Source organism: Ranitomeya variabilis, chromosome 4, assembly GCF_051348905.1.
Source record: "Ranitomeya variabilis isolate aRanVar5 chromosome 4, aRanVar5.hap1, whole genome shotgun sequence".
Taxonomy (NCBI): Eukaryota; Metazoa; Chordata; class Amphibia; order Anura; family Dendrobatidae; genus Ranitomeya; species Ranitomeya variabilis.
In genome coordinates this window covers 80,993,855-81,007,731 of record NC_135235.1, presented here as the reverse complement: position 1 = coordinate 81,007,731, position 13,877 = coordinate 80,993,855, and the positions used below count along the sequence as shown (strand labels likewise).

The 13,877-nt window shown below is 43.4% G+C and overlaps 1 protein-coding gene across 4 annotated transcripts in view; it reads right to left on the bottom strand.

Annotated features, from left to right (window-relative positions):
• FAM13C (family with sequence similarity 13 member C) overlaps positions 1-13,877 on the bottom strand; it is a 451,356-nt gene that overhangs the window by 31,550 nt on the left and 405,929 nt on the right. For all 4 annotated transcript variants that reach the window (XM_077258855.1, XM_077258856.1, XM_077258857.1 and 1 more), the window contains one exon: positions 11,110-11,197. In XM_077258855.1, the coding sequence (XP_077114970.1) occupies positions 11,110-11,197 (88 nt within the window). The remainder of the gene's footprint in view (positions 1-11,109; positions 11,198-13,877) is intronic.

Here is a 13,877-nt window from a genome sequence, read left to right as displayed (position 1 = left end):
GCCTGAACTGCTTTCATTTAACAAAGGACTCTGACATACACAAAAAAAACCAAGCAAAAAGTAAAAAAAAAAAAGAAAAAGAAAAAGCTTATAAACGATAGAATCAAACTACAAGAAGGAGAATTCCATTCACCGTGCACTTGGAAAAGAAATGACGTAAAATGATTGCGGCATTACCAGAATACACAGGGACAAAATGTCTGGAGATTGGCAATGATTTTGCTTAGAAGTTTAGTATTGGCATGTAAACTTTTGGGCTTTCTAATGAAGTCACTTTCTCCAAAAACTAGCCCCTGGGTTCTCCTGTCTAGCCCAGACCAAGCTAAAAGCAGGAGTGGCTCTCACCCCTTTGGAATCCTTTTCTCCTCTGCTGTCAGCCAGTAGGCACCATAGAGTATTGTAGGCAGCACCGCATCTATGAGGGGCGCAGAGATCGGCACTACCAGGGGGCTGAGAAGTGTGCTTTGCCAAATGTTGGTGTTTAGTCTGCATTGTGACTTTACTGTTCAATTATACCCAAATGTGATATTGTGTCATGCCTAATGCTTCACCTTTATTAGCATGATTATCATTCATTTTCTATATATGTATTTTTCAGTGACCTCACTGAGTGCGTTATTTCTTGTATTATTATGCTGTTTTTACTCTCCCGTCTCTTCACAGCTATCCATTAGAATTGGTGCAGTGTTCCCATACTGTGATGTCACTGTCTACGATAAGGTTTACCTATAAATATTAATGATTCCTGTTTTGTGACATCACTGTTTTATTACCTGTGTACTGTGACATCAGTGTTAATTATCTGTGTACTGTGACATCAGTGTTAATTATCTGTGTACTGTGACAGCACAGTTTATAACTGAATTGTGACATCAGTTGCATTGTGACAAAACTGTGTTTATTATCAATGTATTGTGACATCATAGTTTATTATGCCTTGTGACATTGTTGTGCTTATTATCACATTGGTGTTACATCACTGCTTACTATCCCTGCACTGTGACATCACTGTGTTTATTATCCCTGCACTGTGACATCACTGTGTTTATTATCCCTGTACTGTGACATCACTGTGTGTATTATCCCTGTACTGTGACATCGCTGTGTTTATTATCCCTGTACTGTGACATCACTGCTTATTATCCCTGTACTGTGACTTCATTGTGTTTATTATCCCTGCACTGTGACTTCATTGTGTTTATTATCCCTGCACTGTGACATCACTGTGTTTATTATCCCTGTACTGTGACATCACTGTGTTTACTATCCCTGTACTGTGACATCACTGTGTTTATTATCCCTGTACTGTGACATTACTGCTTATTATCCCTGTACTGTGACTTCATTGTGTTTATTATCCCTGCACTGTGACATCACTGTGTTTATTATTCTCTGTACTGTGACATCACTGTGTTTATTATCCCTGTACTGTGACTTCATTGTGTTTATTATCCCTGTACTGTGACATCGCTGTGTTTATTATCCCTGTACTGTGACATCGCTGTTTATTATCCCTGCACTGTGACATCACTGTTTATTATCCCTGCACTGTGACATCACTGTGTTTATTATCCCTATACTGTGACATCACTGTGTTTATTATCCCTGTACTGTGACATCGCTGTGTGTATTATCCCTGTACTGTGACATCACTGTGTTTACTATCTCTGTGCTGTGACATCACTGTGTTTATTATCCCTGCGCTGTGACATCACTGTGTTTACTATCCCTGTACTGTGACATCAATGTTTATTATCCCTGTACTGTGACTTCATCGTGTTTATTATCCCTGTACTGTGACATCACTGTGTTTATTATCCCTGTACTGTGACTTCATTGTGTTTATTATCCCTGCACTGTGACATCACTGTGTTTATTATCCCTGTACTGTGACTTCATTGTGTTTATTATCCCTGCACTGTGACATCACTGTGTTTATTATCCCTGCACTGTGACATCACTGTGTTTATTATCCCTGTACTGTGACATCACTGTGTTTATTATCCCTGTACTGTGACATCACTGTGTTTACTTTCCCTGCACTGTGACATCACTGTGTTTATTATCCCTGTACTGTGACATCGCTGTGTTTATTGTCCCTGTACTGTGACATCACTGTTTACTATCCCTGCACTGTGACATCACTGTGTTTATTATCCCTGTACTGTGACATCACTGTGTTTATTATCCCTGCACTGTGACATCATTGTGTTTATTATCCCTGTACTGTGACATCGCTGTTTATTATCCCTGTACTGTGACATCACTGTGTTTATTATCCCTGCACTGTGACATCGCTGTTTATTATCCCTGCACTGTGACATCACTGTGTTTATTATCCCTGCACTGTGACATCACTGTGTTTATTATCCCTTGTACTGTGACATCACTGTGTTTATTATCCCTGTACTGTGACTTCATTGTGTTTATTATCCCTGTACTGTGACATCGCTGTGTTTATTATCCCTGTACTGTGACATCGCTGTGTTTATTATCCCTGTACTGTGACATCGCTGTGTTTATTGTCCCTGTACTGTGACATCACTGTTTACTATCCCTGCACTGTGACATCACTGTGTTTATTATCCCTGTACTGTGACATCACTGTGTTTATTATCCCTGTACTGTGACATCATTGTGTTTATTATCCCTGTACTGTGACATCGCTGTTTATTATCCCTGCACTGTGACATCATTGTGTTTATTATCCCTGCACTGTGACATCACTGTGTTTATTATCCCTGCACTGTGACATCGCTGTTTATTATCCCTGCACTGTGACATCACTGTGTTTATTATCCCTGCACTGTGACATCATTGTGTTTATTATCCCTGTACTGTGACATCACTGTGTTTATTATCCCTGTACTGTGACATCACTGTGTTTATTATCCCTGTACTGTGACATCACTGTGTTTATTATCCCTATACTGTGACATCACTGTGTTTATTATCCCTGTACTGTGACTTCATTGTGTTTATTATTCCTGTACTGTGACATCGCTGTGTGTATTATCCCTGTACTGTGACATCACTGCATTTACTATTCCTGTACTGTGACATCACTGTTTACTATCCCTGTACTGTGACATCACTGTGTTTATTATCCCAGTACTGTGACATCACTGTGTTTACTATCTCTGTGCTGTGACATCACTGTGTTTATTATCCCTGCGCTGTGACATCACTGTGTTTACTATCCCTGTACTGTGACATCAATGTTTATTATCCCTTTACTGTGACATCACTGTGTTTACTATGCCTTTACTGTGACATCACTGTGTTTACTATCCCTTTACTGTGACATCACTGTGTTTACTATCCCTGTACTGTGACATCAATGTTTATTATCCCTTTACTGTGACATCACTGTGTTTACTATCCCTTTACTGTGACATCACTGTGTTTACTATCCCTGTACTGTGACATCACTGTGTTTATTATCCCTGCACTGTGACATCACTGTGTTTATTATCCCTGTACTGTGACATCACTGTGTTTATTATCCCTGTGCTGTGACATTGCTGTGTTTACTATCCCTGCACTGTGACATCACTGTGTTTCTTATCCCTGTGCTGTGACATCACTGCTTATTATCCTGATAATGTGACATCACTGGTAAACAAAATGTCTGTATTGTGATATCATTGGGTTTGTTATCCTGGTAATGTAACATACCTATAATGACAAACGTTGCATGGCAACATCCCTGTATTTTTATTCCGATGCTGTGACATCATTGGATTTATTTTCCCAAAAGTGCGTTTATTATTCAGATGAGGTGACATCACTGTATGCATTATCCAGATGCTAGAACATCAATATGTGCATTATGCAGATGCTAGGACATCACTGTGTGCATTCATTGTGTTTATTATTCCTGTACTGTGACATCGCTGTGTGTATTATCCCTGTACTGTGACATCACTGCATTTACTATTCCTGTACTGTGACATCACTGTTTACTATCCCTGTACTGTGACATCACTGTGTTTATTATCCCAGTACTGTGACATCACTGTGTTTACTATCTCTGTGCTGTGACATCACTGTGTTTATTATCCCTGCGCTGTGACATCACTGTGTTTACTATCCCTGTACTGTGACATCAATGTTTATTATCCCTTTACTGTGACATCACTGTGTTTACTATGCCTTTACTGTGACATCACTGTGTTTACTATCCCTGTACTGTGACATCGCTGTGTTTATTATCCCTGTACTGTGACATCACTGTGTTTAACTATCCCTTTACTGTGACATCACTGTGTTTACTATCCCTTTACTGTGACATCACTGTGTTTACTATCCCTGTACTGTGACATCACTGTGTTTATTATCCCTGCACTGTGACATCACTGTGTTTATTATCCCTGTACTGTGACATCACTGTGTTTATTATCCCTGTGCTGTGACATTGCTGTGTTTACTATCCCTGCACTGTGACATCACTGTGTTTATTATCCCTGTGCTGTGACATCACTGCTTATTATCCTGATAATGTGACATCACTGGTAAACAAAATGTCTGTATTGTGATATCATTGGGTTTGTTATCCTGGTAATGTAACATACCTATAATGACAAACGTTGCATGGCAACATCCCTGTATTTTTATTCCGATGCTGTGACATCATTGGATTTATTTTCCCAAAAGTGCGTTTATTATTCAGATGAGGTGACATCACTGTGTGGATTTTCCAGATGCTAGGACATCACTGTATGCATTATCCAGATGCTAGAACATCAATATGTGCATTATGCAGATGCTAGGACATCACTGTGTGCATTATCCAGATGCTGTTACGTCACTGTGCGAATTATCCAGATGCTGCGACATTCCTGTGTGCATTATCCAGATGCCAGGACATCGCTGTGTGCATTATCCAGTTGCTAGGACATCACTGTGTGCATTATCCACATGCTAGGACATTAATATGTGCATTATCCAGATGCTAGGACATCACTGTGTGCATTATCCAGATGCTAGAACATCACTGTGTGCAGTATCCAGATGCTAGGACATCACTGTGTGCATTATCCAGATGCTAGGACATCACTGTGTGCAGTATCCAGATGCTAGGACATCACTGTGTGCATTATCCAGATGCTAGGACATCACTGTGTGCATTATACAGATGCAGTGACATCACTGTGTGCCATGTAGTAAAGTTGTGACATCACTGTGTGCATTATACAGATGCTAGGACATCACTGTGTGCATTATACAGATGCTGTGACATCACTGTTATTACTCCACAGTGAAACATCACTGTATGCATTATACAGATGCTGTGACATCACTGTGTGGATTTTCCAGATGCTAGGACATCACGGTGTGCTTTCTCCAGATGCTTGGACATCAATATGTACATTATCCAGATGCTAAGACATCGCTGTGTGCATTATCCAAATGCTAGGACATCACTGTGCACATTATCCAGATGCTAGGACATCACTGTGCGCATTATCCAGATGCTAGGACATCTCTGTATGCATTATACAGATGCAGTGACATCACTGTTATTACCCCACAGTGAAACATCACTGTATTCATTATCCAGATGCTGTGACATCACTGTGTGGATTTTCCAGATGCTAGGACATCAATATGTGCATTATCCAGATGCTAGGACATCGCTGTGTGCATTATACAGATGCTGGGACATCACTGTGTGCATTATACAGATACTAGGACATCACTGTGTGCATTATACAGATGCTGTGACATCACTGTTATTACCCCACAGTGAAACATCAGTGTATGCATTATACAGATGCTGTGACATCACTGTGTGGATTTTCCAGATGCTAGGACATCACTGTGTGCATTATCCAGATGCTAGGACATCAGTGTGCATTATCCAGATGCTAGGACATCGCTATGCACATTATACAGATGCGGTGACATCACAGTGTGCCATGTAGTAAAGTTGTGACATCACTGTGTGCATTATAGAGACGCGGTGACATCACTGTATGCATTATACAGATGCAGTGACATCACTGTGTGCCACGTAGTAAAGTTGTAAGCAGGGTAGCAACCATATATAGGCACAAGAGGCCTGCGCATAAGTATAACCGGGCAGATTGACCTGGTCTTCCGGCTCTACCAGCTATACGGCGTTCCCTGGACCTGGATGCTACAAGCGCAAGCTCTTTACAGCGGGACCCTCGCTTCCCCAGTGCGCCCTACCCTATTGTCTCCCCAGGAGCCTCCAGGTCAATCTGCCCGGTTATACTTATGCGCAGGCCTCTTGTGCCTATATATGGTTGCTACCCTGCTTCCAGTTTCATATGTGATGTTTCTGATGAAGGTCTTGTGACCGAAAACGTTTATAAAGCATCAATTACTGAACTGGTTGCACCAATAAACGAACTGCTATTCTTTTCATCTTACAAAAAGAACTCTTGAGTGCCAAGTTTATTATTTATTCATTAACGGGTTGGATACCTTACTTGAGCACCACCCAGGAGCCTCGAGTGCCGTGGACAATTTCTGTACGTAGTAAAGTTGTGACATCACTGTGTGCATTATACAGATGCTAGGACATCACTGTTATTACGCCATAGTGAAACATCAGTCGCTGCCTGAGTTTGTGTTTCTATGGTAGTATCATTTTGTAACGCCCTCTTTGTCGTTTGGCACGGCTCATTTGAAGACTGTACTTTCCTATTAATTGTTGTCTCTTATTTTTTTCCTGTATCTCTAGTTTTTTATTTCTTTGGACCAGGTAGCCCCCACTTCTGTTATCTAGTCCTTTGGTTTTTGACATTCTTTTCATATCTATCTTTTTGTGAATTAATAAATATAGAATCATTACAGGTGTTTAGCTATATACTGTTTTCCTGCTGTATTGTGGTAGTTGTTGTAGCAGATCAGTGCTATAAGAGGCATCGATTGAGTTGGATTTTTTGGATTACCCATCGTTATAGGCAGGCTATTAAGGGTATGTGCACACGTTGCGGATTTGTGTGTGGATTTTTCCGTGCAAATTCACAAAAATCCGCAGGTAAAACTCCCTGCGTTTTACCTGCAGATTTACCGCGTTTTTTGTGCGGATTTCACCTGTGTTTTTACACCTGCGGATTCCTATTACGGGAAAGCTGTAAAACGCTGCGGAATCCACACAAAGAATTGACATGCATGTGCACAGCGGATTTGGGTTTCCATAGCTGTACATGCTACTGTAAAACGCATGGAAAACAGCTGCAGATCCGCAGCCAAATCCGCAACGTGTGCACATACCCTTAATCCAAACTTGCCTGCTGAGATGTAAATTTGGCATGATACATTTAAGTTAGTTCCTTTCAGAAAGGTATATTGTAAATTTACTAGTTTTTTCTAACATCGGATGGTAACATGTCGTGACTATCAAGTTTCATCACCAATAAACCGAGGATCAATAAACCTATAACAAACTGGGCAATCCATTCAGTGCATTCTTTTTTTTCTTACATAAATTGCCTTCATACCAAATAGTAAACCTGAGAGCCTGAACTAAACAATACAATCAAATTGTGAAAAATAACTAGCTGCTAGCAAGAAAACTGGAGCACGCGCCTCGAATTCACCATGTTCTATGTTTCAGCACATACATTACCGGCGCTCGTGCTTTGCGCTAATTGTCAGAATACATAAAAGACTAATTACAGATGGAAAGTGTGTCCTGTATCACACACGGTAAGAGCAACATCGATGAGATCTTCCATAGAACTAATACAAGTGCCATTCACAAAAGTCTGGAAAACTAAACCACAAAGCGCATCCATCACAGCAGCACGGCTTCGCAGAAGTGTTCGAGTGATGAACGACCCGCCTGCCGTCCAGTCCTTTCACCAATAGAAAACATTTGGTGCATTATGAAACAACAAATCCAACAAATAAGACCTAGGACTATGGGGCAGCGAGAGCCCAACATCAGACAAGAATGGGACATTTCATTCCCAAAACTCCACTACACAAGGGTAGACATGGCTCTGTCCCAACTTTTTGGAGATGTGACGCTACAAACAAAAAATTGAAAAGCTTCTCACATCCACTACAATTTTGATGATGGACAACTTTCGAATTGCCCTCCGACGCCATCCTCTGTGCCCTTCGTCATGTTCATGGACCCATAGATTTATATGGCTCAATTTACAGATTGCAATATTTTTAACAAATCACAAAATTACTATACTAAGGGGCTTAAAAAGTGGAGTAACATTTCTAGACAGAAGTGCAATATCCCAATACTTGGCACATACCGCACACTGAAAAATTTGGCACAAGTAATGTCAATGGTGCCACAAGGAAAAGTCACTTTTAAAAGTCCCTTTAAAACAATTAGCCCCCTTTGTAGTATGACTGTAAAACACTTTTACTATGCAACTACATACACAGCAGGAGACATGCTAGCAGCCAAGAACACTATAGACATGAGCTGCTGCAATCTTCTTACTCCTCATTCAACAAGCACTTTAGAGAGGTTGTCCAGTGAAGATAAATGATCCCCATTCAACAAGCACTTTAGAGAGGTTGTCCAGTGAAGATAAATGATCCCCAATCCATAGGTAGGTGATAATCTATAGACTGGTAGGGGTCCGATGGTTGGGACCTGCACCGATTGGCAGAATGGGGCACTTATATCAATGTTACAATTAAATGGCCTGACCCACGATCCACTGACACTCTATGAGGCTGCTAGAAAAAGACAAGCTCAGCCCCCAGCAGCCCCATAGAGGATGACTGGAGCGGTGGTCCGACATGCACACTGCCGCTTTATCCAATGGAGATGAAAGTGCCCTGTTCAGCCGATCGGTGAAGATGCCTGCCCTGAGGATAGGTGATAACCTATTTTTAATGCACAGCCCCTTTAATCTTGCAGGAAAACCCACAAAACCGCACGGCCGATCAGACGAAGCAGCTGTTTCCCTACAGGACCAAGTGCCTCTAAATGAAGCAGAGTGAAGCCTGGCTGAGGCTCCGACCCTGCGCATTTCAGCTACAGGCACGTCCACTGTGTGACAATACAGCTTAATGAGGTTTTTTCTTTAATTGCCCCTTATGTGTCGCTTCACATTGTTAAGAAAAAATCCTACGTCTTGAGCAGCTGTTTGTGGCAAATAACGCTGTTTTTATGCATTTAAATACTTTCAGTATTTTTCTTATTTATTTATTTATTGTTTTCAAAATGCAGCTTGCTTAAAGGGAATCCATCACCAAGTTTTTGCTACCGCATCTGAGAGCAGAATAATGTAGGGACAGAGACCCCGATTCCAGTGATGTATCGCTTACTGAGCTGCTTTGTGTAGTTTTGATAAAAATCATTTGGTCAGCAGGTGATTATCACTAGAGGACTAGTAAACCTGCTGCCGTGTAGTCCTCCATATTCATGTATGGTGCAGAGACCCTGATTCCAGCAATGTGTCACTTCTTCAGCTCCTTGCTGACATTTTGATAATGTCACTGTTTTATCTGCGGCAGACCTAGCAGTTCTCTGAATGCTGAGCTCTCTATATCCCTGCCGACGTCACTGATTGGTAGCTTTCTGCCCATTCACAGCGTACACAGAAAGCTGACAATCATTGGTGGGGGCGGGTTTATAACGAGCTTATGAATATGGAGGACTATATGGCAACATGTTTACTAGTCCTCTAGTGATAATCTCCTGCTGATAAAACAGTGATTTTATAAAAACTACACGAAGCAGCCCAATAAGTGATACATAGATTGAGATCTAGCTGGAATCAGGATCTCTGTCTCTACATTTATGCTGCTCTCAGATAAAGTTACCAAATACCCGATGACAGCTTCCCTCTAATGCCCTTTGGTACTGAGCGGTGAGAACCTGCGCTGACTGCTATCTCTAGAGGATTTCCATTGTGAGAAACTGGTCTAAAAGGTCCAACCACCAGACACTTCTCTCAGTGGCAAAACACATTGGGAATGACCAGCAAACAAAGCAGAATACATTCTAGCAACTTTCCAAAAATTGTATAGTAATTATGTAGTCACATCAATCCTATTGTTTCTCTATCTATAAAGATATTACTTTTTTATATTGTGTTTCTTTAAAGTCTTCAGACCTCTATCGGTGCAAACATTCAGCATCCAGAGAACTGCTGGATCTGCAGCAGATGAAAAAGTGATTTTATGAAAACTACTGTGACAAGCAACTCAGTAAGTGACACATCGCTGGAATCAGGGTCTCTTTCTCTAACAGATGACAGACAATGATCAGGTGACAGATTCTATTTAAGGTCTTTTCTAGGAATTCTCTATAGAGTATTGTATAGTAAATAAAAATATCTGAAAAATCTGTCTCAAAAGTATGTGACCATAACATTCCACTATAAGAAAAGCTTGCGAGCGCTAGTTTACGCGATAAGAATTAGAAACCGCATGAAAAAAACTGAATTTCGAAAAAAGCTTGTAAAAAGATAAATGCAAATCACAAAGCAAAACAGCTGCAAAATCCCTGCATGTTGCTCGGCTTTTACAAAGGTTAAAAGCAGATATATATGCCACCGGTGTCTAACCTCAATAATGATTCTGATCATGACCATAATAACTGCAATCGCTGCATCGTGGTCAACGCAACCGATTCTCATTGGTCTGGAATCAACAAGATCATAAAGATGTAGAGATTATTTCTGTTAGTGGGACAGATCAGATCCTCGAATGATCACCTTTAGCTGAAGACGCCAAACAAGATTCTAAGATGTGTCATCGATACATCAAAGTACTTATCATCAGGATCAATATTTCCATATCTGTAGGGACATGAAGCAGCGATCGCGGTGTCCAGTCATCAGGCACCACCTAGGTCATTGCAAGAATGTCAATGTTCTGACCAGAACCAAACTGTTACGATCGGAGTAGAATATTGACGTAATACTCGATAATATCCAGAGATCAGTCCGATCTATTGACGATCTTTATTTCGGTCTCATCTGTTGGATGGTAATTGTAATGAATGCTGATGTAATGTCAGACACTACAGCGCGGTTCACATGTTACACTTTCTAGAGATGTCTGTGATGGAGGAAGCAGATTCCTGTTTACAAATATTTTCGTTATCATCCTTACAATAGACATTGATGAATATAAATAAGTGCCCCTTACCTGAATGGTTTGCCGCCTCGCTTGGCACAGTTTGGATTAGAGACGTGGTCGCCTCTTTGCAGCCATGAGACTGTCCTCCGACCTCCTCCTGAGATGGCAAAAAAGCAGAGCACAGATCAGTTTCTAGGGCTTGTAGCTTCAGGAAGGAATTCTGCAAACAGAAGCAGAACATCAGGCTGGCTGCGAATGGCACCGAGATGTGACGGCGGCGACGGCAATCCTGTTATTCCCCCGCAGCAGCCGGCTCTCCTGTAACAAGGATTGCAAGCTCTTAACGGGGGAAACCACAAGGCAGAGCCTACGCAAATGGGACACGTGGGCTCTGCAAATCCTCCTGCATATGGATTATTAATGACACCCGGGGATGACGATTCCGTCAGACTGACCTCATTTGTTCTCATATCAATGTATCTGCTGCAGGGGGGAGGGGAGATCAATGCTCACCATAGGCTCCCGGCCATTCATTCATTCATGCGAGTGACATCAGCATGTCCTGACTCCAGAGCACACCCCCTGCCATTGATGAAATCGCTCGCCATTCCCTTACACACGAGCACAGGGGTTAAAGGCGTGGGCGCTGCACAGAGCTGTCACCATACAATTTATCCCATTTCCATCCGCGCACACCTGCCCTTCACATACACAATGCGGGCATACGTGCCAGCTCTATTTATGGCATATCTTATCGAGTTACCAGCAAATCACATTAATAAATTACCAGCATCTGCTAAATGGGCAGCAGCCCCTCGCTGCAGATCGCTGCCTGTGGCCGCCATGCTACGTGCATGAGGGGATGAGACGTGCAGAGGAGCAGGGACACCTGATGGCGCTCGCTGGGCACCATGAGTCACTCCATCCTCCCCCTCACTGCACACAGGGGACGTCTACACCGCAGTGCCCACCGCCGTCACTACACTCCAGCTTATGCAGATGTCCCCATGGATATAGTAACCCGGCATACAGCCAAACAAAGGATTGCTTTCACTGCACATACTACGAAACCCTGTCGTTTTGCTACTTCATTTCCCATAAAACACCACATAAGGGTTTTCCTCTTTCTGCAGTGGGGAGGCAGAGCTGGACCAGGAGCAGCGGCGGGGAGGCAGAGTGGGACCAAGAACAGCGGCGGGGAGGCAAAGTGGGACCAGGAGCTGCAGTGGGGAGGCAGAGCTGGACCAGGAGCAGCGGCGGGGAGGCAGAGTGTGACCAGGAGCAGCGGCGGGGAGGCAGAGTGGGACCAGGAGCAGCGGCGGGGAGGCAGAGTGGGACCAGGAGCAGCGGCGGGGAGGCAGAGTGGGACCAGGAGCTGCAGTGGGGAGGCAGAGCTGGACCAAGAGCAGCGGCGGGGAGGCAAAGTGGGACCAGGAGCTGCAGTGGGGAGGCAGAGTGGGACCAGGAGCAGCGGCGGGGAGGTAGAGCTGGACCAGGAGCAGCGGTGGGGAGGCAGATTGGGACCAGGAGCAGCGAGGCAGAGCAGCTGGACCAGGAGCAGCGACGGGAAGGCATACTGGGACCAGGAGCAGCAGCAGGGAGGCAGAGTGGGACCAGGAGCAGCGGCAGGGAGGCAGAGCTGGACCAGGAGCAGCAGCAGGGAGGCAGAGTGGGACCAGGAACAGCAGCAGGGAGGCAGAATGGGACCAGGAGCAGCGGCAGGGAGGCAGAGCTGGACCAAAAACGGCAGCAGGGAGGCAGAGCTGGACCAAAAACAGCGGCGGGGAGGCAGAGCTGGACTTCAGGAGCGCGAGTACTAGATGTTGCAGAATGCTGAAAGGGAAAACATATTTAATACTGTATATGCACAAATTAAGGTTACACAGTGCAAAAAATGTGATTTACCTATCAATATCAGATCAGTAGGGATCTGACACCTGGCACCCTCTCCAATCAGGTTTGCTGGTTATGCAGTCACCAGAGGTTTACATTGTACATAGCCAGGACACCACAGCTCTATACAGTCTAGTGACCATTCTGGGTACTGCAGCTCAACTCCTTATGAAGCAAAGAATGGCCATTAAGGCTCGTGCACATGACCGATTTTCTAGGACAACTTATCAATGGTTTTCACGAATTGTACTCATAGCTATGATATTCTATGGGGCTGTACACATGTGCAAATTTTTTTCCTCGGACCAAGTGGTCTGGAGAAAAAAATTGGAGACATGACTGATTTTGATCCATGTGACATCCGAGTGTGGTCTGATTTTTACTGACAGAATGGAGAAGATGGAAAAACTTTATTTCTCTCTACACGTCTTAGAAAAACTCATACCAGTCTGATCAGGATAATCAGACTGTTTTTCTCACATGGAGAAATCGGTCGTGTGAACCTACCCTTACAAAGTATATGGAGCTTTGGCATCAGGGTCCGCTCACTGGTTACTTCTGGCCGCCACATCATCTGCAAACAGTTAATTGATGGATGTGCCGGATGTGAGACCCCGACCGATCTGATACTAAGGCTGGGGTCCCATTAGTGTATGGCATCCGATGATACTCTTTATGCTGTGAGCAGGGTCCAAGTGTCAGTGCTCTGTCTGCCGATGCTCTCGCATGAGAGGATCAGAGCACAGCTGCAGAGGAGACGGAGAAAGTAATCTCTCCATCTCCTCTGCTGCTGGCATCAGCGGGAATCGCACTGCACTCGGGTGACATCAGAGTGCAGTGCGATGTTTCACACACACCAATAGACAGCCTGCGTGCTATAAGATTTTCAGGTGCATACCGAATTGGCATGATAAAAGAATCGCATATGTGAGCTGCGCCACATA